General features: G+C 36.1%; 1 protein-coding gene across 2 annotated transcripts in view; it reads left to right on the top strand.

Moving 5' to 3' along the window:
- The window catches only part of SRFBP1 (serum response factor binding protein 1), a 67,314-nt gene extending 43,713 nt beyond the window's left edge, over window positions 1-23,601 (top strand). For both annotated transcript variants that reach the window (XM_012577451.5, XM_072922754.1), the window contains 4 exons: window positions 19,897-19,978; window positions 20,870-21,605; window positions 22,016-22,053; window positions 22,809-23,601. In XM_012577451.5, coding sequence (XP_012432905.5) covers window positions 19,897-19,978; window positions 20,870-21,605; window positions 22,016-22,053; window positions 22,809-22,999 — 1,047 coding nt within the window. In that variant the 3' untranslated portion in view covers window positions 23,000-23,601. The remainder of the gene's footprint in view (window positions 1-19,896; window positions 19,979-20,869; window positions 21,606-22,015; window positions 22,054-22,808) is intronic.
- The last annotated feature ends 1,440 nt before the right edge of the window (window positions 23,602-25,041 follow it).

Below are 25,041 nucleotides of genomic sequence, written 5' to 3'. Positions count from 1 at the left end.
GATATAGTATAAATTCAATTAGTATAAATTAATTTTCAATTAGGATAAATAATCTAAGTAAGCTTTCAGCAATAGTTGGAAAAAGGCTCTCAATACTTTTAAATGCAGAGAGAAGTTCCCATGTGTAAACAAAACAGGACAAATATTAGCTGGAAATAAAGGTAGAATTCTAACACCCCTGTGATTCATTAGTTTCAGAGTACATTCAGTGTAATGTTTCTCTTGAAGCCTGCTGATAGTACAGTATCAAATATGAACAGCCTAACTAGTGATGTCTGTAAGAGATTCAATGAAGACGTAGAAGTGCAAAGAGACTCATTGAAATAAGCAGCTGAGGCTGAGAGTAGTCCTATTTCAAAGAGCATGTTACATTTTTTATGTCAGAAAGCAATTCCGAGTTTAAAAATGTCAATTCATGAAGTTTCATGGGTTTTTTCACTTTATTCTTAATTCCTATGGGTGGTCCACTGAGGAAGGTTGAAACTTGAAATGTTTGTTGTATACAGGGTAAGTTTTAACGTAGAATTGGGTCATTTACTCCTTTAATGGCATCGTTAGTTTATAATATAACTCTGCTGTTGTATATTACAGTCATGTGTGATGTAGTTCAGTTAATGGCATAGTGTGCAGCAAGTTTTTCAATGTTTTATGTCAGCAGAATTGAGTTAATAGGAAAATATCATAGGAATTTGGTATTTCTGGAGAAGTGTTTGGGTAGAAGCATCCTAACTGTTTTTCCTTCTCTTAGTGATAGAATAGAGTAAGGAAAAGATCACAGATACACTGACATGAAGCTAAAAAGCATTCTTCTTTTAAATTTATTTGACCAGGATTTTCCAGTGTGAAGATGAGGCAGTCAGGAACTGGTTACTGTGATATTAAAAATGGGGCAGACGTGAAGTGTGTGAGGACATGTGGAGAGGGATTTCATTCTTGAAGAGGCATGCTAAATTCAGTGACATTTTGTCACTTAATCATAGGAAATTCTTCTGCCAAGATTTCAAATTCTTCAGGCTTATGCTGATTTCATAAAGTGAAGGAGCACCAAAATGAAATTATGGATGCTATTTTTTAAAGGAGCCTGTAGGTTTACAGTTGGAATTTTATTTTATAAGGTGGCAATTTTATTGAAAAGAATGCTGAAGGAATTTAATTAATCTTACTTTCACCCCATTATTTTTTATATATTCATAGTCATGACTGATGATGTGCTTCTCATATTTACTTAAAGTGTTAAAATAGGCTTTAATTTAGCTTTAATTCTTGAAAATATATAAACTATGGAGTTGTTTTGAGTTTTGATCTCTTGTTGTTTCTGTTACTTTCTGCTGGTGGTACTGTTTTTCCAGGGAATGGAAGTCTGCTAATCTCACAGGTTTTAGTGAATAGAACTTATATTTCAGATCAAGCTGATTGATGGATGCTGATGCTTTTTTAAATCTGTAGAGGATTTTAACCACACTGCAGTAGAAGACTATGTACAATATGTATCATAACTTCACTGCTCACTTTTGGTTGGCCATAGCATATCCCCAGCTAAAGAAGGCATCTTTTCTGTACTTAAACAGACATTAATTCCCCAATATTTTATTTCTTATTTTCCCACAGTCATTAAACATACAATAAACAAAATTCTGATTTTCTATCTAGCAATATTCTGTAGTCTCATGAAAGACAGACCACACTGTTTACCTTTTGATTAACTTAAGTTTCAAAATATTTGAAGGAAAACATCCTGTGGCTGTTTTCATTTTCAGAATAGGTTTGTTTTCATTGACAAAAGGCAATCTGCTTTTAATTCACTGTGGAATGCTGAATATTAGTTTTGCATAGTGGTCATGTAGTCAAGATACTTTTTTAATTGCTTCTGCTCACTGAGCTTTTATGTTCCATTACTGTTTCCCAACCTTTTTCAGAATAAGTTAAGCATACTTTTCTGTTTAAAAAGAGTTAGCATATATTTCCATCAAGTACAATAAAATTGTGTTAAGTGTTTAGCAGGTGGCAGTTTACTGGGAGTTACTGTGATTTAGATTTCTATATGGCTGTATTGATATTAAGCAGATCATATTTGTCTAATTGCAGAGGGTGTTGGCAAGAGTCACCAGCACCATGACACAAGACTTTTTAGAAAAGCATTGCAAGAAGCACCTGGAACAATTCTTTGTGTATGTTTGCTGAAGTATTTTTAATCCATTTGAATATTGCTGCAGCTAGCACCGTTGTTACCAACGGTGACAAATCCTATGTAAACGGTGATAAATCCTATTGTAAAAGCTGCAATAAATGTTACCATGCAACTTTGACTAGGCTTCATATTGTTGGTTCTATTTACAGTTGTTGAAGAACAGAACCTGTGTTTTGTAGCTTTTCTCCAAGTCCTTGTGCACTTTTTGTACCAAGTTCTGCATTGTCTGCCACAAATATATTTGACAGACATTAGAAAAATTAGAAAAACATGTCATAGAGTTCATATTTTAAACTCACATTTGCAGCTGTGATGGCATTTTGAACTGTGGCACACAACATATATTCCTGCAGTGTATGGGAAGCTTGATTCATCAGTGTTGTGCTCCAGGAAATAAATTGGAAGCTAATCCTAATAATGCTGTTCATTACAAGCAGAAATTTGAACTGAACACTGGCAAAGTCTTAACTGTTATCTTCAGTTTGTTGCTAACAGAGATTTAGGATAATTCAGATAGGTGAAGATAGGCAGGATAATTAAGTTAATATGAATTAATGTTTTTCCAGTAAAATGAAATTATAATCTGGGCTGTTTCCTGAGGAAAAGAGGACATTGGTCCACCTGCAAACATATTCTTCATAATCACAGTTAGTTTTGTTGCCTTTGCTAGCAGATGTTGCCTTACTTACTGTAGCATCTCATTTAGCTTTTCTTCCAGGAAGTCTTTGGTGTATAGCACATAAGGAAGAAATCCCTCTGTTTTAATCACTTGAGAATGACAAAGTTCCAGCATAATGGAACTGTGTTTACAAGCAGTGATATGTCATCTTGTCTTAAGTCAAAATACTTCTTATTTTTTCTAAAGAATAAACTCTATGTGTTTCAAAATTCAGCAGCTGTCTGATTTGGGGAGCAGGGTTGAAACAGAAATTAACTATTGTGTTTTACTTTGGGTGAAGAATAGAGTACCAATATGCATTATGATCAGAGATTGGATTGAGCATGTGCTTCTGACTTGCAGAACAAGCATTCACAGATGATAAATATCACTTACAGTTTTTGCTTCCAGATGCAATCTTCACATAACCTTAGGAGCATAATATTCCCTTCTTTCACACTGATCTTTAATCTGTGGTCTTTGAGAAGAATGCCGCCTTTTCCTATTAAGTCTTGTATTTCCACCCTTTGCTCAAATCCTGTTGTATTTGAATCATGCAGATGCTTGTCTGCAAAGAGGATTCTGCGCAGCAAATACTGAATATATGATGATCTTCAGAGCTTTTTGGGACCACATTCCTCTGCATCTCAAGATTTCTGAAGCGCTTGCCACAGTTTCTAAATACATTTTTTTAAAAATTGTAGGCCAGAAATGTAAGCCATTAGTAGCTTTTTGAAGCACTTTTTTTTCCCCCCTAATTTAAGGTCTGGCAAGCTTGTTTTGGATTGCTTTATATACAGGAACCAACTTTGTCTTGTTTGGAATTTAAAAGGAATTCAAAGGCTTTAGAAATAGGATCTCAGGCAGCTAATGAAAAGCCATAGGGAGACATGCCAGGATTTAACTGAGGAACTGAGTACAAAGTATGAGTTTGGTCATTTAAAATCTAAGCTGCCTGATCAGGACAGCTCAGCTTAACATGATTTTGGAGGGTTGACGTTAGTGCTGTGTGGCTTCTGGTGCAAATAATTTTAACAGATGCCCAAAAATACATTACACTTAGAAGTTCTGGGGTGAGTGAATTTAGTATCTCTGGCACTTTACCTATAGTGTAGCTTAAATGAACTTGGGATGGGGGAACCAACCAAAATACTAACAGTAATGTGAAAGGAATTTCTATGATTTATCAAACAGGACTTTGATTTATTCACATGTGAGAAGAACATTTCTGTTTCATCTCCCAAACTTCTCCTTGAATTCAGTCAATCTCTGGTGTAGGGCTACAGAAGTTCAGTCCTTGGGCAAAAAGGACATGAGAAAGAGGTTAGAAAGGTGTTTCTGCTCAGGACAGACAGGAAGAAGAATGACAAAGTTATAGGGCTAAATATGTATTAACTTTATTTATTTCAAAAGTGTGTTTCAATCACATTATCAAAATAGTATTTGTCAGATTCATGTCCATCTTAATTTATGCAGGTGATGGCCGGAGATTAGTCTATCAATTCACAGCCTTTCTGTCATAAGTAAACAAAAAAAGAGCAAAGGTGGAGTAGTCATATTGAAAATGTTTTTCACACCAACAGTATGTGAAAGGCAGTTTATGAAAGGCTGCTAGTTTTGAGGCTTTAATTAACAGTGAATAATTCTGAGCACCAGGTGTCCCAGAATAACTCACTAGATGGATGCAAGACATTCTTGATGAAGGAATACATGAGACATTGTTCTACTAAATACACTTAGTTATAAAGGAAATTTCAAACTTAATAGTCCTTATACTTTTGAACTTTGTGGCAGGATAAGAAAGATGTAGTTTCTGAATCAAGTAGAATTTTTAATTAAACACATCTACATCTATAGAGGAACAGTCATATCTGTACTTCCTAATTTTGAAAAATATAAAGGTTTCTTGTTCGTCTGATAATCCTAAATGAATGTATGTGATTTTCACCTTCATTTATTTTAAAAATGTACTTCCTAGTTGAAAATGTCTAAACAAACCCCTCTGCATGTACTGTAGATTTAATGTGAGGAAATGTACTAAATCATAAAAAGGGTCTTCTTGCATTTTAATTTGAGACTTGCTGTTAGGTTCAAAGGCTTTGGATCAGACATAGAATAGTTGCTGTCTTTCTTTTACTGTTTCAAGGATTTTTCCACAACCTCCTCCCTCCTCTTCCCCCCAGCCCTCCTGAAGAATTCTACTCACAACACAAACATACTAATTAGTCTAGATGTTATTAGTGATGCAAAACTTCTGTTTCTCTTGTATTCATATGTACATGGATTTTGAACATTGCTTATTTTGTTTGCTGTACATATTTTGTTTGCAGTACCTAAACCATAGGGACAAGACTATTGTATGAATTTTCTTTGTAATACTGATGTGATAGTCTGTAAGTGTTGTATAATATGCTTATCATTAATACATTGCAATTTTGTGGTTTAATTTTGTCTGTGTGAGGACAAATGGCTAGTGGTTTTGGGGAACTCAAGAAAAACTTAATTCTCCTTTTTCTTTAAATTTGGGTTGTTACACACTGGTGATTTAATAATTTAACTGGATTTAATAGATAATCTCCATCTCACTCCCTACCCCTTTCTCTGGAAGTATTAAGTATTGGAAATATTGTTATCTTATTTCCTTTAGCTCCAGAAGGAATGTATTACCTTACTAGGTACATGGATATTTCTATTCTCCAAGAATGTGTTTATGCTGAAAATAGTAAAATAATAATAGTCAATTCATTTTCCTACATGTTAAAATGTTACATTCCTATCTTATTTCAGTATGAAACAATTTACATTAAATTATTAATTTGCATATTAGATGCCAGATAGACTTTTCTCTCCATAATAGATACATCTGTCCACAGGTTATATTTTTTGGAAATATGTTGCTTTTATTTAATATTACAATTTCCTGCATCACAGACTAAGAAAATTGGTTTTGTGCTGGGCTTCAGTGTTACAGAGTTAAATTCTTTTTATCCTGATTATTTTTACTTAGTTTGAATGAAAGTTACACTAAATGTATGAAACCACAGTTTCCTGAGAACTTTCTATGTCAAACACCAGATGTTACTGTTAAACAGGAATGTCTGTGGTCTTCTGAAGACCACCGATGAAGTGAAAAATTTTGCATTCATTGATGAATATCACATTCAGGTGTAAATACTTTCTCTGACTTACTGTTCTTTGTTTTCTTTTCCTGAAAGTTCCTCGTCTCCCAGATTTGATCACTTGAACTCCAGGCTGTTTAGCATAGCCTTTATATGTACTAGGCTTTATTTTAGAGCTTAGAATCCATTATTGTGGCTGTAACAGAAATTTTATGTCAGTATAAGTGAAGTCAGACAGTTTTTGACAAATCTCTATCCAGTGTTTTTCCCCACCTAATTTGCTTTTCAATTGTCCATACGTCTGCTAGCCTATCCAGTATCAGTCCCTCCCCAGGCTTCCAGTGGGAGAGCAGAGAGTTGTACCGCGTTCTGTCCATGTTACTCCACCTTATGCATCTTCTCCAGCTGCCCCTTCACATTCAAACTAAGCTACCAAATACACTCCCCTATAGTGCCACTGTTTGAGAGCAAGGAGATAGGCTAGACCAAAGCTAGCATCATTTTCAGCATCAGAGTAGCAATTACAATGAGTTCAGTTTTACCACAGCTTAGATTTTGTTAATTCTGGAAGGAGTCTTCTTCTAAGTTCCGTATTGAAATAAACTGCTAGTAACTTTGACAGTGTTTCACAGAGATATTGTTTATCTCTGACACAAAAAGTCTGTCTCAGATTTTAAATTGCTAGTCCGAGAATCTTTCTACCACTCATTTGCATTCCTGTGAGGCTGTAGTTCTTAATTTTGTTGCCTAGCTGAACAGTTCAAGTTTGTTAAAGTACAGTCTTGTCCCTAGACAAGGCTTAGACTCAGAAGTGGTTGCGATTGCCTTTGATTTGAATGTGCTCATTGCACTTACTTGATGTGCCAGGCCAGAATGTGGGCAAGCATATAATAGTAAAGCTCAGAGGCAGTTGGTTCACATTTTTGTGAGTGAGACTTAACTTGGATCTCCATGTAATTCAAACAAAATGAATGCTTGTGAGGGTATGATGGATGAAAAGCAGGGTGGGAAGAACAATGCTGTTAGAGTCATATATGCCTATGGTAGTGGTTTTGTGATGCATGATGCTGCACATACACATGGCTGTACTTCTTCAGTCACAGAAAGCTCTATCTTACAGCACTCAAAAAGATAAGCAACTCAAAACTTTCATTCCTATTTTGAATGAGCATTTGAGTGATGTGTGATCAGTATCTATCTGGACATGAGTTGTCACGGGAATAATAGAGGTGAATATTAGAAGTAGTCTTGTTTCTTTGCTTTCCCTGAAGAAAATACAGGAAAAGTGGCATAAAAAGAGGTTCTCGGGGTATTGTGGTTGATTTGGCAACCTTTTGGTTTAGTTTGGTTTGGTTTTTGTTGTTTTGTTGGATTTTGGTTTGTTTTTTTGTTTGATTTTTTTTTTTTTTTTTTAAGTAAAAGAAGGTCAAGTTACTGATCTCCACAATCTCCTTCTCCAGAATATTGCCCAGGCTCGCATACAATGTCTGTGAGGCAGAATATCAGTGCCTAGATAAATGTATGGTATAAAAATGAGACACTTAGATACTTGTAGTATTTTTGGGGCCAGGAAAAGCTGGACATGAAGGATGATAATCAATATTGCACTGGGCTCTCAGCACCGAAAATTTTAAAGGACATAAAGGAATATTTAAAAGCACAGGGAAGGTTATATGCATGGAGGAATCTCAAACTAAAAGTGGTGTGACACATAGGGAGCATGTGGCTACTTTTCAGGATGGCTCTTACAGGCCAAGGACAGAACAGCTTGATCCAGCAAGTAATGAAGGTAAATCAGACTGGCTACAGTGACAGTTGATTGACACCTCCCATACAGGGAAAGAGAGTAAATTATGAATGCTTCACTGTTAACCCTTGCTCTGAAAATAGCATTCCTGACATGTATTATCATCACATATAATATAGATGCCCTCCTTCCACCGTGTCTTCAAGATGTTTAATGCCATTTGCCATCTTTACAGGGATAATGGGGTGTGAGGTACACACATGAGAGTGGTACTTTTCTGTGAAGAACTGTATTTTAACAGCTCAAAGGTATTATGAGAAAAAAAAAGTACTCAGAAGTGATTTGAATGGAAGTTCCAACTGTAACAAAAGTTTAATGCCAGTTATGTACTACAGGCCCCAGTCAGATGATCATGGTGAACAGAAAATGTCCAGTGAGGCTAGAGAAGCTACAAATTCAGGACAGCTAATAAAAGTCAGTGATTTCAGTTATTCTTAATTATTTTGAATCCTGAAGACAGAATCTTTAAATTGTATCGTTTATGTATCCATGGAAAGTAATCAGTTTGTAAGGTTGATCCACATGAAGCGTCAGGGAGATGGATTTGTGCAACCAAATGAACCAGAATGTTTCCTCTGTCTTGTCATCTGTCTCTAAATCCTCTGAGAATTGGTACTCATTGAGCAATTTCAACGAAGCTTCCTGTGGCTAGTTTTTGAGAGAGATTTAACTTCCAGCAGGAAGGCTTTTTACTGTGTTTGTGAATGTGAGAAATCAGTGAATCCTAGAGGGGAAAATGGCCATAGTTTATTATGTCTTGATCTTGCTTTGAGAAGCACGATAGAGTTGGGACTCTATGATAGTGTGCCAAGTGAATGCATTCCTATCTAGAAGAAAAGTGCAAGGAAGACGTCATGAGGTAGAATTTACGTTAGATTAAACATTATTTTGGCTGCTTGCTTGCTTAGAGAATTTTAAGTGTTAAGCTGTCTTTAATGTTATATAAAAAAGTGTGATTACTTATGTTAAAGACTAACAGTTCCTTGTGCACTATTAACTGGAAAAACTCTGTATATTTGCTTTGTAGTGTGACTCAGAATTGCATTGCAAAATCAAAAAAATTATCTGACATTCCTGATATTTCTGAAAATGAAAACCAGCTGCTGGTGTCTTATGCTCCTTTTATTTTTACAAATGAAACTCTGTGAGTTTTTCATTATATATGTAATCTAAAAATAAAGTACATTATTCTGATTTCTTCCCATCTCACCTATCCGGGTAAGTTTTTAAAGTGCCCAACTAAGTACTAAGAAATGGATACTTATAAAAATCAAAAAAGTAAAGCAAAAGCTATAGAATTAAGCAGGCTCTTTCAGGTCATTAGGAAGCCCATCAATCTGTTGTTAACACTGGAAAACTAGAAGAAAAGTGTTAGAGCTACAGTTGCCTGAAACTGTAGAAGATACTCTCAAATTACTGGAATTCTGTTTAAAAAAAAATCTCTTATATTGGGATGCCAATAAACATAGCTGCTAAGACCATCCATGTGAAAAGGTTTTAGCTTGGTAAAATGACAGCATAAGTTTACAGCACATTGTACCTCTCTGGCAATATTGGTAGGTAAGACAAAGTATTGGGAACTGGAGGTAACTAGTGACTTAATGGAAATAAAAAGACATTTAATTTCTAGTGGTGATGATCTTGTTTTCCTTGGGTTTGGAATTCAAAAAACTGCCAAGTTATTGGAGTGGTTCAGTGGTTGCACTAGGGAAATAGCATACCAGAGTTAAGTAATAATAATGTAATAACCTAGAAGATGCCCAAGAGCTCTAAGCATAAAGGTTCTATGTGCCATATAGTGAAATACCAGCTGTAAAATGTGAACACCCAGGATTGCCGTCCATTTTACATCCATTCTCTACTGGTGTGCTCAAGTAATACCAAGGACTACATGTGTGTCTGACATGTGTTTATAGTAGGTCTCGAAAGCATTAAGTCAATAGACTTCACAATGGAAAATCTACATTTTGGTGCCAGAGAACTGGCATGTTTATCTCAGATGTTTTAATAGTTTTTCAGTAAACTGAACTTTTATTTCCATTGTCTTTTTCTGAAGAAGTCTGAAAAACATATATATTAAAAAAAAAATCTGTTTTCAATCATGCACGCAAATTGCAATGTGGTATGCCAAGAAATGCTGTCTTGAGTAGCATGTTGTAACGTGGCCTAACTCTGGTTAGTGTGTGCAGTGCTTGTGAAGTCTTTTAAGTCATCTGTGCCTCCAATTCCCTCTCTCTTAGTTCCTTCAACAGTTCTTTGAACAGAAGTACGTCTCTCCTGAGAGTTTTATCTGATGACATTAATTTGACAATACTGTAGTTATATCTAGGTGTGTTCCCTGGTGGTAATGCTTGCAAATGTAAAGATCTGAGCAGGACAAGGTTTGTCCACAGGGATAATTTCAGGGATAATTTTTTTTCCTTTATGTTATAAATTATCTGAAGAATACCTGATTAAAGTGGCACTTGTTTTTGTTTTGTTTTTGAAATGTTAAGTAGTTTTAAAGCATTACATCTGTTTTAAATTTGAAGAGCTCAACTATGTCTACTTTCTCTGCTATAAACTTAAATTCATATGTGCTTATACTTACAGTGCAGTATCAGGCTGCATATGAATAGTTTGAGGTTTGGGCATCTGTTTTAAAATGAAATATTTTAAGGATATCTCAAGATTACATGCCTGATGTAATTTGTTGGGTAATTTGTAAGTTGGGTACAGAGTTTTGTCAGCATATTGATGCCATAGAGAAAGTTGTGACTCTCTCAGTTCTGAAACTTCTTTGGTTTATCCAAGACAGAATATTTTGAACTTTGTGGTTCATTATAACAGTTCTAATAATACAGAGCTCATCCCTGTTCACCAGTTTAGTTGCTGCCATGGGCTCCACTCAGTCTTTGGACAAGCACATGGTGCACAGCTGACTCATGGGAGTTCAGATGCATTCAGGTTACAGTGAAGTCAGAGGGTTGTTTGCTGATGTATTTACGGCACTGCCTGAATGTTGTTGCTGTCCTTTTTGTTTCTGCTCTCTTTTCTATAACAAATAGGTATAAATAATCAATTTTTAATATTTTTCTAAGAACTCGTTCTTTCAGATTTACTTTTTATGTTACCTAGCGTAACTCTCTATTCAGAGTTAATAACCAACTGCCTGTTTTGATTTTTCAGACTCTCATTCAAGATGGCCAGTTAGAAGAAATTATCTCAACTTCACTTTTTTGTGAAAGTCAGTTGTGGTTTCAGATCTGATATATAGTTGGTGTCCAACTAATTTGTTTATGATGTTTTCTCCAAATTTCATTTTCTTCTCTTAAGACTACGTGAATTTTGTGGCAAAGAACTTTCTCTTTCTCACAGCTACTGCCTGTTTCCAAGATGTATTTTATTTCTATTCCCCCTGAAGTACATATTTTTTTTCAGGGTTTCTATTTCATCTAATTTTGCTTTACAGTATAATCTGTCAGTATAATTGTCTCTTGCCTTTTTGGGTTGGAATGTTTGCATGGTTTCCTTATGTGGGGTTTGGGTGTGGTTTTTTTATGCCATCTATGCTCTCCCCCAAAATTGTTCATGCAGTCTGGCAAGGTGCCATATTGTATAGCAATAATGTGCCTTGACTGTTCAGATGTCAAAATATATGAAAGGCATGTATTTTATAGAAAGCTATGTATTTTTAAAAAGCAAAAACATGTAGACTTTAAACTGCTATACTTTGTGTGTTTGATTTTACATTTGTATAAATCAGAACTGCATGTATTTTATCCTAGTCAGTTGTCCTGAATGTACAAATTAAATTATGTAATGTTTTTAGACTCTAATTTAGGGAGCGCACTGTTCACAACTGTTTTCCACTTGGAATTTGTTCGCAGTTTTCTACAGCATATAATGATCTGCATTCTCCTGGGTTTTATTAAAGGCTAGCAGTGGTTTCAGCATTAATATGAATTAGACCATCACAACTTGGGGAGGAGTTGTCACAGAGCTCACTTTATGGCCTCTTTTGTAACCTTAAGAAGTTGTTTGTTTGTTTTAATGTGGGCATTGTTTGTGTGGGATGCCAAATTGAGATGATTATAGACACATAGCCTTATTAGCCTTGGAAAAAATGAGGATGAGTTAGAATCATTTTAATTTTCTCACAATCTTGCTGTTTCCACTTACACCTAGATTTGACCCGTTCTCCATAAGGAAATAATCAAGAATCCATGCCTACTTTAATCTTGACTTTTTTCTTCTGATTTTTATTGAAAAAAATAATGGGAATTGGTTGAGTTGGTGTGTTTTGGGGTTTTTTGGTTTTTTTTTTTGGGGGGGGGGTTTGTTTTTGTTTTTTTGGGGTTTTTGGGGTTTTTTTTGCATAAAGAGAAAAAGAAAAGAAGTGTAGAAGATTAAGTATGTAATTTGTACTTGGGCAGGTCTGGGGTTTATGCCAAGCTCTGCTGTAGATCACTCTGGTAGTTTGGGATGAAAGACTCCACTTTTCTTTGACCATTTCCGAATCTGAAAAATAAGCATTTACTTCCCACTTCTGTGCCTGCCTAAATTAATTGTGACAGATTAGTCCAAAGAAACTCTGTTTACCTATTAATACTCATATTAAATATGGAGATCTAACATTTGCAGAGTGCTAGGCTTTTTAAAGAGCCTGTTGTGAATGTCTTAAAATGTAGGTACTTTATATCATAGTAAAACCAGCAAATAATCTATTTTTGTTTGAATCTATTACCTGTTTAGAATCTTCTTTTAAAAGAAGAGGGGGAATGATTGAAACATGTTTATACATCAAACTTCTTTTTGATAAAAAACAAGCCAAAAAACAAGACAAACTTAATATGGAAAGGACCATGAATCTAAGTGAACAAATCTGTTGGGAAAAGATATTCTATTGGACCAAATGAATGTCTGGACTTAATCTATTTGGTCCAGACATTCAAATAAAATTACAGCAAGTGTAAATACCTTGATAGTATTTAGAAAAATCTCATCCTGTTGTTCCCTGGTGCTAGATTCAAGAGTCTGTGGTAGGCAGGGATGAGTTGAGTCAGTACTGCTGCTGGCAGCCCAGGCTCAGATAGATTTTCAAGACTTCTACCTTCTACTATGTGCAGTTTTACATATGAGCAAAACAATTGTGCATATTGCCATGTCTTCAGTTTCATAATGTTCTTTATTATGTTTTATGCTGGCTTTGCATGGCAAGATTCTGGTAAATGGTGGGCTCTAGGGCTGGCTTCTGTGAGAAGGGGCCAGAAGCTTGCCCTGTGTCTAATGGAGCCAATACCATCCAGTTTCAGGATTGATCCACCACTGGCCAAGGCTGAGCCATTCAGTGATGGTGGCAGCACCTCTGGGATAACAGAGTTAAAAATGAATGGGAGGGAATGCACAAGAGCAATTGCTACCAGGGAAGAGAGGAGTGAGAATATGTGGGAGAAAGAGCCATGAAGAAGAAGGGGAGGAGGTGCTTCAGTCACTGGAGCTGAGGAGGGAGCAGTAGTGACAATGTGTGAACTGACCCAAGGCCCCCCATTCCCTATCTCCCTGTGCCACTGGGGTGGAGGAGGTAGAGAAAATGGCAAGTGAAATTGAGCCTGGGAAGAAGGGAGGAGTGAAGGGAAGGTGTTTTAAGATTTAGTTTTTAGATCTCATTACCCTCTTATTTAATTGGCAATAAATTATTACTTCCCCGAGCTGAGTCTGTTTTGCCCATTGTGGTACTTGGTTAGTTGTCTCTTCCTGTCCATATCTCAACCCATGAATCTTTCATTTCAACCCTTGTTTTGCTGATTAGGGGAGTAATAAAAACAGCTTCACTGGGCACCTAGCATCCAGCCGAGGTTTCAAGATAAATAAAGTAATATCCATATACCTCCGTGCTTGAATTACCATGGTAAAAGAAAACTATGTAAATTAATATAAACTGTGGTAAGCATTGAAAATAATAATAAACAAGTTCTCCTGTGTATCTTGATGTTTTGTAAGAAATTGTTCAGTTTTAATTCTGTAGTTCTTCACAGAGTATTGATGAGTTATTGCAAAGGTTTTAGATATGTTCAGACTTTTTTTATCTTCAAATGAAAATTTTTCATCAGCCTACTTTAAAAATTGTACATTGTGCAATTAAAAAAATTCTACTGAAACTTGGACAATTTTCTGAGATCCATAAAGAATTGATTTCTTTAAGAACTTCTCACCTGTCATGCTATTAAGCTTTTATAACAGGTACTTTATAACCCTGTACGATCATTTTTGTGTTATGTTGAAAATAGTTAAAGCTTGAATGAAAACAAAGTAGTAGATTATTATAAAATGAGAGGTTTTGGCAGATTTGTCATAATTTGTCATCATTAATGCCAGACACAGTCAACTACCAACCCCTTACTGTCAGGAGCTGAGACAGCAATGCTGCCATGAGTGATACCATTAACCAGTTGCTTCTCATACCAAAATCTTCACCATGTCTGAGGCCACAAATCACAAGCTGTATGCCTTAGACATAAAGTAAGAGGGAGAACTAGCTGTGTTTCACAGTCAGAAAGTAACTTCATTCACATCTTGTTCCAAAGTAGTATGAAGTCATGGTATAGACTTGGGTGGCCAAGCCATGATTTGGCACCTTCAATTACCCTGTGACTTTACATTAATCATATCTACTGTTATGAAGGACTGCTGTAACTAATTAGAATTTTGTAAAGAATGTGTGTGTATTAATAGGTTTTCTATTTGTTTCGTTGGTTTTTGCTGGTTTTTTAGTAGAGAAGTCTTCTCCCAGGCTGCTAAGAAAGGGTATTGCAATGACATCTTCTTTGGCCCAGAATTAGGTGTTACTTTTTCTATACTTTCTCTAGGTAATGTTGACCCTTTTTTTTTCTCCTCCTTAAATTCAGGGTGTTGTTAACATTTGAAATTAAACTCCTTCTAGATGGTTTAGAAACTAGTATGACATTCTCCAAGGTTGGTTTCTGTATCAGGTTTTTTCCATGTACTGCTTGCTTCCCAGTGGGGTGTCTTGCTGTCTCCATTTGAATGTCATTGTTTCAAATAACTGACTAATGACTGATGCAGAGCCACAAAGCATTACCACTTTGGTAGCATCCTCACCCTGAAACTCTGGTTGTTGTCCTTATAATAGAATATGCTTCTAATAACAGTTTTGTTTCTGATGAGATCTGTCTTTTGTGCAAAAGTTGGTTGAAGAACAGAATATGACCTCTTTCCTATTATTGATTATAACTATAGCAGAGAGGGTGCAGCCGAAAGTAGTCTTAGAACAGAAAGATTATTCAGAATAAAGCAATGATCAAAAGTCTACGTTTCATGTTCTCAGATTATTCACAGGTTTCTGCCCTTTGATTCATCCTGGAGCTCAACTGTCACAGGCTTACTACCAAGGCATACCATTCAGTTTCTTTAATCCCATCTGCCTTGAGACACTCAGTTTCTCATTCTCACTTTATTACCTGCATGGTATGAAGCAGGTTCTACCCACAAAACTTCTGCCTGATGTTTATGTCACACTGCTCCTTTCTTTTTTACCCTGTGGTGCCAGCTCTCAGAACAATTCCAAACTTCTGGCCTGTTCCAGCACATCTCAGAACTTACATTGTGAATCTGCTTTTATCTTTGCAAGTTTATCCATCCATTCTCTTCACAGTCATTGCTACTATTTGCCATGTTTGTCTCGCTTACATGTGTGTTTGATAACAGATGTTTTTTATATTATTTGTGGAAATAATGCATTATTTACCAAGATAGAATTTTAGAGTAGACTGTCTTCAGGTGGTTTAACTGTAGCCAGCAGCAAGCTCCAGGCAGCTGCACACTCACCCCTGCACCAGCAGGATCAGGGAGAGAATTGGAAGGATAAAAGCTAGAAGACTCACAGGCTGAGATAAAGACAGTTTAATAGAGAAAGCAAAAGTTGTGCACAATAGCAAAGCAAAACAAGGAATGAATGCAGTGCTTCCTATGCCAGACAGGTGTTCAGCCATCCTCAGGCGAGCTGGGCCCTACCAGATGTGACAGTGACTTGGAAAAACAAGCACACCATCACTCCAAATGTCCCCTTCATTCTTCCTTTTACTCCCCACATCATGTACTGACTATGATGTCACATGTTCTGGAATATCCCTTTGTTCACTTGGGGTCACCTGTCCCAGCTGTGTCTCCCTCCAGCAGAAAAGGCCTTGGGTCTGTGTAAGCTCTGCTGAGCAATAACAAAAACATCTCTGTGTTGTCAACTCTGTGTTCAGCACAAATCCGAAAAACACAGCCCCATACTGGCCTCTGTGAAGGAAATTAGCTCTACCCCAACCTCAACCAGCACAGTAAATTAAAATTTCTCACTGCAAAGTGTGACTGTACGCTGCTCTGCTTTGTTCACTTTCCAGTGCCTCAGTTGCACACTGCAGGAGGAAGAATGTTCCTGTAGAAAGTACTAGCACATTCTTGCATAAAAAATAAGTAGTGCAAAATAATACAAGAAGTAGCAGGAGGATGTCAGAATAAAGGTGCAAAATTTTAGTATCTAATTAAACGTCCAAAAGATGGGAAGGAGGGGGAGAAGTGTTCTTGATTGTAAAGACAGTTGGCATTTCTTTGTTAAGTTTTTTTTCTATATTGTCTATATTTCTAAAATGTTTTATATACTGGAAAATAATTGAGGGAAAATAAATTGAGCATGGGCTCTGCCAAAAAAAAAAAAAAAACCCAAACCAAAGCAAAACTAAAAAGCCCATACACAGAAAAATGAGAAAATTGAGTGACTGTGACTATCGTATTGTGTGTTTGTTAGCTGGTGGCTATCAGTGTGAGTAGTGTTTGTGAAGTATTTTGTGCTAAGGAAAAAAATGTGGTTATTCCATATGGATTGGCTTATATATGCTTAAAGCCTTTCTATAAATACTTGAATTAAAAGACACCAGATGCTGCACAGTAGCTGCTGCTGCTTTGTGAACGTCATGGTATATTCTTTAAAAACCCACAGGAAGTAGCTGAGGGGAAAAGTGTGTTAATTAAGTTCAGAAATAGATTTTCCAGCTATAGGAAAATCTCCAAAGAAAATAGCATATGATCTTCAGAAATGTGAGCTTTCTGTCCTAAGAATCAGGTGGCAGCATGCAGCACTGTTACATGGGCATCAAAATTCAGATTTCAAGTTCTTAGAGCTAAACTAGTTTGGAAGTAAGTCAGTCTGTGGCCCTTGGAAATGGACCCATCTTTTGACCTGTCCCCTCTGGCCAGTGTTCATAGTTTTGTGGACAGTCTTCAGAGAGAACATTTTTCCAGTTTCTCTTGACCTGAAGAAATAATGTAGAAGACTTGAGGAGAAAGTACCAGAACTCCCAGATGCTCTGCACTTCGAACTTGAAATATACAGAGTATATTTTATAAGCTCTAAAACTATGGCAAAAGAATTACAAAATGGCATTTGCTTTCCACTGGTTGAGGAAGAAGATTTATGGCTGGCAAACTAATTAAATGTTTCCACATTTAGAAGTACTGACTCTGGTGTATTTGTAGTGCCTTCTTTTGTTCTGTTTCCTTCAGAGCACTGAAGAGTGACTCTCCTGCACTAGCAGTTGGTGGGAAGTGTCCCATCTCTCTTTATGCAATATAGATATATAACTGTTTATAGTCACATGGTTCTGCTGGAAGAAAATGGACGTGCAAAAAAGTAATATTCACCACAGAGCAGTCTTATGTGGATCATGTCAGCTGCTTTAAGTGTGAATTGCTGATGTATTGGGTATCATGTGTGTCGTGGTGGTTTGACCCCAGCCAGCAGCTAAGCACGCAGCAGCTGATCACTCACCCTACCCCTGTGGGATGGGGAGAGCATCCCAGGAGCAGAAGTCAGAAAAACTTCTATCTCAAGATAAAGACAGTTCAAGGAAGAAAGCAAAGCTGTATGTGCAAGAAAAGAAGAAGGAATTTATTCAGCACTTCCCTTAGGCAGACAGATATTTAGCCACATCCCAGAGAGCAGTGTTTCACTTCACATAATGGTTACTTGGGAAGATACCTCAAGCTTTTATTACTAAGCATGACTTGAAAAGGACTTGATATCCTTTTGGTCCATGTGAATCAGCTGTACCAGGGGTGTTCCTTACCTATGGTAGGGGCGGAGCAAGAAACAGAAGGCCTTGATGCTGTGCAAACACTGCCCAGCAGTAACTTAAATACTGATGTGTTACCAGCTCTAAAATGTTTTAGTCACAAATCCAAAGCACAGCACCATCTTGTCTACTATGAGGCATGTTAACTCCATCCCAGGAGAAAGACAGTACTGCTTCTACTCCTTGTTTTTTTTCAGGTAACACCTGTGGCTTGGGCTCCATCTGCTGTGGTGATTGCTTAGGAGAGGAGAGGTAGAATGCTCTGTTGAGTTGATGGCACCAAAATCAGCTTAGTTTGGGTCACAGGGTACTTGGTCTGGTTCTTTATCAATATCATCCTCTCTTGATTCCAGTGGCTTCTGCTGTGATATTTCCATAGCACAAAACCACCAATAGGAAGAGAAAAAGGTGTGTTTTGTATGTCTTTTCCACTCTCTCCCAGAGAATTCCACTGCAGGCTTTAAGAAATCTTCCTGATAAAGGTGTGGTTTACAAATCTGTTGGACCTATTTTTCCTCCTTTCAAAAAAGAAGATTAAAAAAAAAAGGAAACAAGGAAACAAACAATCACACATTAAAAAAACAGAACAAAAGACAGAGCTGTCTTTGAAAAAGTCTTAGGTACCATTCATTTTACAATGGTCATACTTGTGATTTCCAGTATTGAAAACAGGAAGTCAGAAAATAAATAATTCCTTCTTTTCTTGTTTTTTAATTTAAGCAAGAAGATAATATTTCTTGTTTGAATCAGTTTCCAGAGTTCCAGTATTCTACCACGTCAAATTTAAGATTTTTTGTCTTCATAGTCAAGTTAGACCTTGCCTTTCAGTGGTTTACGTGCATTCCTTCAATGTCATGCTATGTCATTTTCCAGCTTTTATGGGATCAATACTTACAATCAATTCTTGCAAGCTGTTGCATTGCTTCAAGCAGAATGCCTTCTATCGGTATGATGTTCTTTATTCATTAATTCATTAATTTCATTAATTTTCTTTGCTCTTATATGAAATAGTAAACGTAAAATCAGTGACCGATATGTCTGATGTGCTTTAAAGAAAACATAAATTATGTTATCCCTGTTCAGCACCTGAGAAATATCACATGTTGTGCATTTGCTATGTTTCTGGCAATGTTTAGGTAGACAGATTTTAATGCATTTAGAATGATGGTTGTGGGAACTCAAAATGTCCTTTAGGCATTTTTGGAGGTTCCAGGTCCAGGTCAGAAGCATTTGAGACCCAGGCAGGCAGCTGGAAACAGCTGTGATTTTTGATTTGAGCAATGGAATTATTTACCAACCTTGCAGGAAGAACAAGAAGTCACAAAAGTTTAGATATTATAGTAGAAGTAGTTACAAAGTAGAGGGAAGAATTTTTTAGCACTGTACAGGGGGGATTTATGTTTTGTACGTGGGGGTCAGAGGTTTTAAGATGGAGGGATTTGGGCCTGCCCTGTCTTCCCTCTCACTTCTTCCTTACCTCCATGTTCTTGGTGATGTTGGCACTCACAGATTGGTTTAGAGTAGAAAAGCACCATTTAATATAGGTAGTAGATATTGGGGAAAAACTGTAAACATGTAACACATAATGTACCATATAAAAGATAGCACCAGCCCTGGGCAGGGGGAGAGAAGGAAGAAGATGGCAGACAGAAAGGATGTCAGTGTGTGTGTGTGCCTTTGCCTGAGCTGCTGACCAAACCACAGCAGCCCGAGAAGACAATCTTTCAGATAACTTGCAACAACCATGAGACCGAACAACAAGAGACTGCCGAGCCTTTCTTTGGAAGCACGGGTTGGAGGAGAAGTGTTTCCACCACACAAAGCCACCCCGCAACTTAGGGTGGTCTTCGACAGATGGTAATACATTACAAATAAAGTGTCATAAGCTTTCCTCTTGGTCAGTTCCTGGTGAGAATCACATTAGTATGCATTGCAGCATAACTGACACAGACCTGTGTAGGTTGACTGTTCTGTTGACTTCATGCCTTTGAATTTTTCTTGTGCAGCCAAACTGTACTGCAACTGAGCGAGCCATGGCAAGACTTGCAACACACCCCACCTTGAAGCCCAGATTTGTTGAACTTAAAGGTATGAAACATTTTATTGAATTTTTATCTGTAGCTTACTGTTACCTTGTAATGTATATTTCTGACATGAACAACAGTAAAAAACCCACAAAAACTAAAAGCTTCTGTAATTAGCCTAACTAGCTGCAGTGAACCAAGCCACAATATTCAAACCATTTATATAGCTTGAAATTTATATGGGTTTATATGTGACAGTATACAGTATGACATTTATTTAATATAGGGTAATTGAACAAACAGAGCTTATAACGAGAATTCTAAAAATCAAATAGATGTAATGGAGTGTTTCTAAATTAAAAAGGAACAAAAATGGATCATTGCAACTGGGTTTTCAAAGGCATTTAAAAGGTTTTACAAATCACTTTCTTAACTTTCCCTGAAAACTTTGCTCAGAATTCTTAAGGTATCTTTCCTGGTTATGTAGGATTTCTCTTGTTCTCTCGAAACTGGAATTTTCCACCTAAAATTAATGTTTAAAAGGGTAAAGTATTAGTAGTAATGCCACAAAGTTACTTCATTAATAAGAGAGCATATCAAATACCCATTTAATTATATATGAACAAATTCTTATTAGTTTACAATTTTATACACAAAGTAGTGTCTTATGAACATGATTATCAGCTGCAGTTTATTTTTTGAATGAGAAGTTCATGATTTAGTCCAAATTTCATAGTGTATTTATTGATAATATTTTCAGGGCTTTTCCTTCACTTTTGATGATACTGTATTCTAACGTATCTCTTGTCCCCTGTGTGTGGTAAATACTTCATAAGGACATACTAAATATGCTCAATACAACACATAGAAGTTGCAAAAATGTTTTGTTATATAAAAACAAGATATGTAAATTCATATGTAGCTGCAACAAAATATTTTTCTGCCCCTTGTACAGCTGCTGTTAAAGCTTTTAAAGATGCAAGAAAGAATCCAGACAAAGACACTCCTATGAAAAAGGATCAGTCAGAAGAACAGCCTAAATCAGTACAACGTTTCAATAACAGCTTGGATGACCAAACTTGTAAGCGACCTCAAAAACAGCAAGGATGTGAACACAAAACAAAACCAGGCATGAAAGTAGAAACTGACAAGGTGGTTGAAGAGCTCTGTGAGAGTGAATATGAACAGAAAACTCTGGAAATGGAGAGAGCATATGCTCCAGAAGAACCTTCGTTTCAGGCAATAGAAATGCAAACGGTTACTCAAAACAAAACAGGAAAGAAACTTGACTATCAAAAAAGAAAAGAAAATATGAGTAGGAAAAAAATAAATGCAATAAAAGAAATAATTGATGATAGTGACCAAGAGCATCCCAGTGAAAAGGAATACTTCGATGATAGTACTGAAGAGAGGTTTTATAATGGGTCATCCGATTCTGACAGTGACAGCAATGATGACTTCTTCATTGGAAAAGTAAAAAAGAAAAAAACAGCAGCAGTTAATAATTTTTCTTCAACAAAAGAAAAGGGTTGTGTTCAGAAAAATGTAATGAAAACAGAAAAGAGCACAGTGTCTGGAACAGTACAAGATTTGATCATGGAAGAGAGAAAGCCACTTGCAAAAGCAAGCAAGCTGGAGTCAGTGATCTGCAGTTCTTTGTCTACCACCTATCAGAAATCTCAGAACAGAAGGTAAACCTTTTCTCCATGTTATGTTTTCCATTCATTCCCTCCTTCATGGCAATGGAAAGGGTTGTGTTTTCTAGTAATCCTTACAAAACAAAGAGAATTTCAGCCCATTAAACCTTAGAACATTTTCACAGAAACTACTCACTAGTCTTCTTAAGCTTTCTTGACAATTTCTTATATTCACAATAACATTGATTTATGCATAGGATTTCTAACTAGATCTACACACAAATTCAATCACTTCTGAATACTTCTACTTCTTTATTAACATGGGTGGAGCAGTGTTGAAAAAGCTTGCATGTTATGTTTGAAGTTATTCCGTGAGTGTTATGGTGATGATGATTCTTTATTCACAGGTCTTTGTAATCTTACAATTTTATTGAAAAATCTTAACTACTTCTTTTTCTTTTTAGAAATACTAAAGACCAGCCTCTGAAAAAGGAAAGAACAGGTATGTATTACTTAACCTGGTAAAATTAGGAGAGAAAAAATATTTTGAAATTTTGTTACCTCTGCAGTCTATTCACGATGGGATATATTTGTTTCTTTTCAAGTTTGTGGCACATATTTTAACATTTGTTGCTAAAATGGTCTAACTGTTCAGCTTTCATTTTAATCTATGGATATTGTCTGCTATTTTCTATTCTCTCATATTAGAAATACTTAATGTTTACACTGGAAAGTGCTTTTCTGTCTGTCATATTATTTGTGCACAGGTAAAGGTACTAGATTGTTATATGTAACTAGTACCTTATCTCATAAGTAATTTCTTCAATAGCTTCTGAATATGGAATATTTTATTCAGTTTATATTCTGTGGTACCATTTTGGAGTTCATTGGACTGAGGCTATAATTCCAGTCATATTAGTTACGTTGTGTAACAGTCATTGGATTATTGTGAAGAAAAAAGTTTACACTGTGCTGAATGTTTGTCTACACATATTTAGAGCGTAGTCAGTATTAATAAATCGTAACTATCTGCATATTTAGAGTGTAGTCAGTATTAATAAATCATAACTATCTGCAGTCTACCAAGTAGCAACTTACCAGGCTGCAAGATGAAGAAATCTTGCTGTGAATATTCAGATGACTGTGTTCCCCATGGCTCATTATGAATTTTTTTTAAATATTTGCAATCCCAAGGTAGTTTGCATACTTTTATAAAGGTTCCTGATGTAGTTAATGTTTTGTTTTGTACTTGCACAGGTTTTCTTAAAAATGAAACAAAGCTCAAGAAGAAACCATTTGCAAAAGCTTCAGGGGGTATTAAATGCAACAATAATAAAGCATCTTTGGAGCAGCCTCTTCATCCTTCATGGGAAGCAAGCAGGAGACGCAGAGAGCAAATGTCTCAAATTACAGCATTTCAAGGGAAAAAGATTAAATTTGATGACTAGACTATACATAAATGGAGGTTCAAAAAACATTTTTTTTACAACTGCTAGATGTTTGAATGTTTGAACATTTTTGTTATATTGTCCATATCCTTTGCAATCTACAAACCTGCAACTATTATTTACCATTGTAGAATGTCAAGATTGTTTCATTCATTCTTTGTGCTGTTGATCAATATAATGACCATTTGGTGCTGGTTCGTAAGTCCCATAATGTAGTGCCACCATTCATGAAATATACCCTAATGTGAACAAAGGGTTTTTTAGAAACATAATTTGTGCCCTGTAGGAATAGTACAGATTATTTGGACGGGGGGTTAGGAGGAAATTTTTTTATTGTTAAAAAAATGTACTTTATATGAGAATTTGGTTGTCAAAAGAAAGGTTCTATATTGTCCCATCTCAACTGAGACAAAGTTAAACATTCTTAAACTTGAAGAGACTTCAAAAATTTACCAGTGTATCAGGTAGCTGGCAAAGTCAATTAGTTTTAAGCATAATATGGAAATCTCTGGGGAGAATAAAATACTGTGCTTTTAAATTGTGAACTCTGTCCTCTGATTATACTGCCAATTTGAAGAAATGAAGAGATGTCTTTAATATTTTGTTTTGGTAGTTATGTCTGGATTATTCAACATGTGTCTTGCACTTTCTGAAAGAATGTGAAAACGTGAAAAAACTTTGTACACTAAGAGACATTTGACTTTTAAGTGCCAGTCTGACACTGGGAGTTCATCTGATTAGAATATAGCAAAAAAAGTTCATTGAATATGCTTCAGGTACTTTTCCTATACCTAATTGAAAGAAATTCTGAACATGTAATTAATCTTTAATAGTGTTTTTTTTTAAATATAGTTACCTTTCATTATCAAGTTAATTCATAAACCTGATAAATGACTGGACTGTACTATTGATGTAGCATTTTGAGATGCTTAAGGGAAGCCCTGCATCACCCCAAAGACCCATCTAACCTCGTATCTTTGAAAGGAGTCAGAAAGGGGTGCTTTAAGGACAGAGGGAGCACAGTGATACATCATACAACATTGATCTCTTCAAGCTTCCAGTTTACAGCTGAGTGACGTCTTGTGATACAGTAGCTTATGGTGTTTAATAATCCTTGATCAATTTCCTTTCTTCAGATTTGTCTCCTCTTAAATCCCTGCAAACTTGTAGGATATGATACCCCTTAAGGTGTAGATGGCCTTCCAACATATTGCAGTCTGAAAAAGCCTGGTCTTTTCCTGTGTCTCAGCCAAAGCCATCAGGCTTCTGGGCTGCATTAGAAAATGTTGTCAGCAGTATGAGGATCCTTGCCCTGGACTAAACATAGGTAATGGTACATTATAGACATTCCATCTTGTGTTAAGTTCTTGAAGACTAAGCCTTCAAGTGGGTCTGTTCTGCATTAATATTTAGGCATGGTTTGCCCCACTTAGTTAGGCATTCTTTTCTATATACTGAACAAATGTCAGTTTATGTAATACTGTCTTTAATGGCATTGCCACCCAGAGAAATGAGAAATTCAAACCACCTTTCATTTCAAAGTGGTTTTGGTGCTGTTATTTTCACTGTTCCGTATGGAACAGTAATGAAGGCCAAAAGCTACAAAATAAAGCACAGAAACATATTTACTGTGGTTTTGTAGTGTTATATTTTGCAGAAGAAGCCATGCATTTACGTGCTTTCTACAAACTTCAAGATTTTCAGATGCAAATGTTAATCCTTAAATCCTTAAATAAAATAAGTAAATAAATCCTAGATGAATGCCACACCAAACATAGGTTTGGTATGTGACTTCTCTGCTTCCAGTGTAAAGCAAGAGAAATGTCTTTTGATAGGTGTTGTAACAGTTTTTCATGGACAGCTTACCTTTCTTTCAGCAGATGAGTATCCTGTTTAAGGATCAAAAACTTAAAAGATTGCAAATAGTTTGGGAAAAACCTCAAGACTTCAAGGAGCCAATGTTCTAAAGTGCTTTTTTGCATGTGCTTAAAAGGTTTAGGGACATTGGTTTATCTTGGCATTAGAGCAAGTTTTTTACTGCA

This window comes from Taeniopygia guttata, chromosome Z (assembly GCF_048771995.1).
Source record: "Taeniopygia guttata chromosome Z, bTaeGut7.mat, whole genome shotgun sequence".
Lineage (NCBI taxonomy): Eukaryota > Metazoa > Chordata > Aves > Passeriformes > Estrildidae > Taeniopygia > Taeniopygia guttata.
Note: the sequence above shows the minus strand (reverse complement) of the source record. Positions and strands in the feature narration are given on the sequence as shown.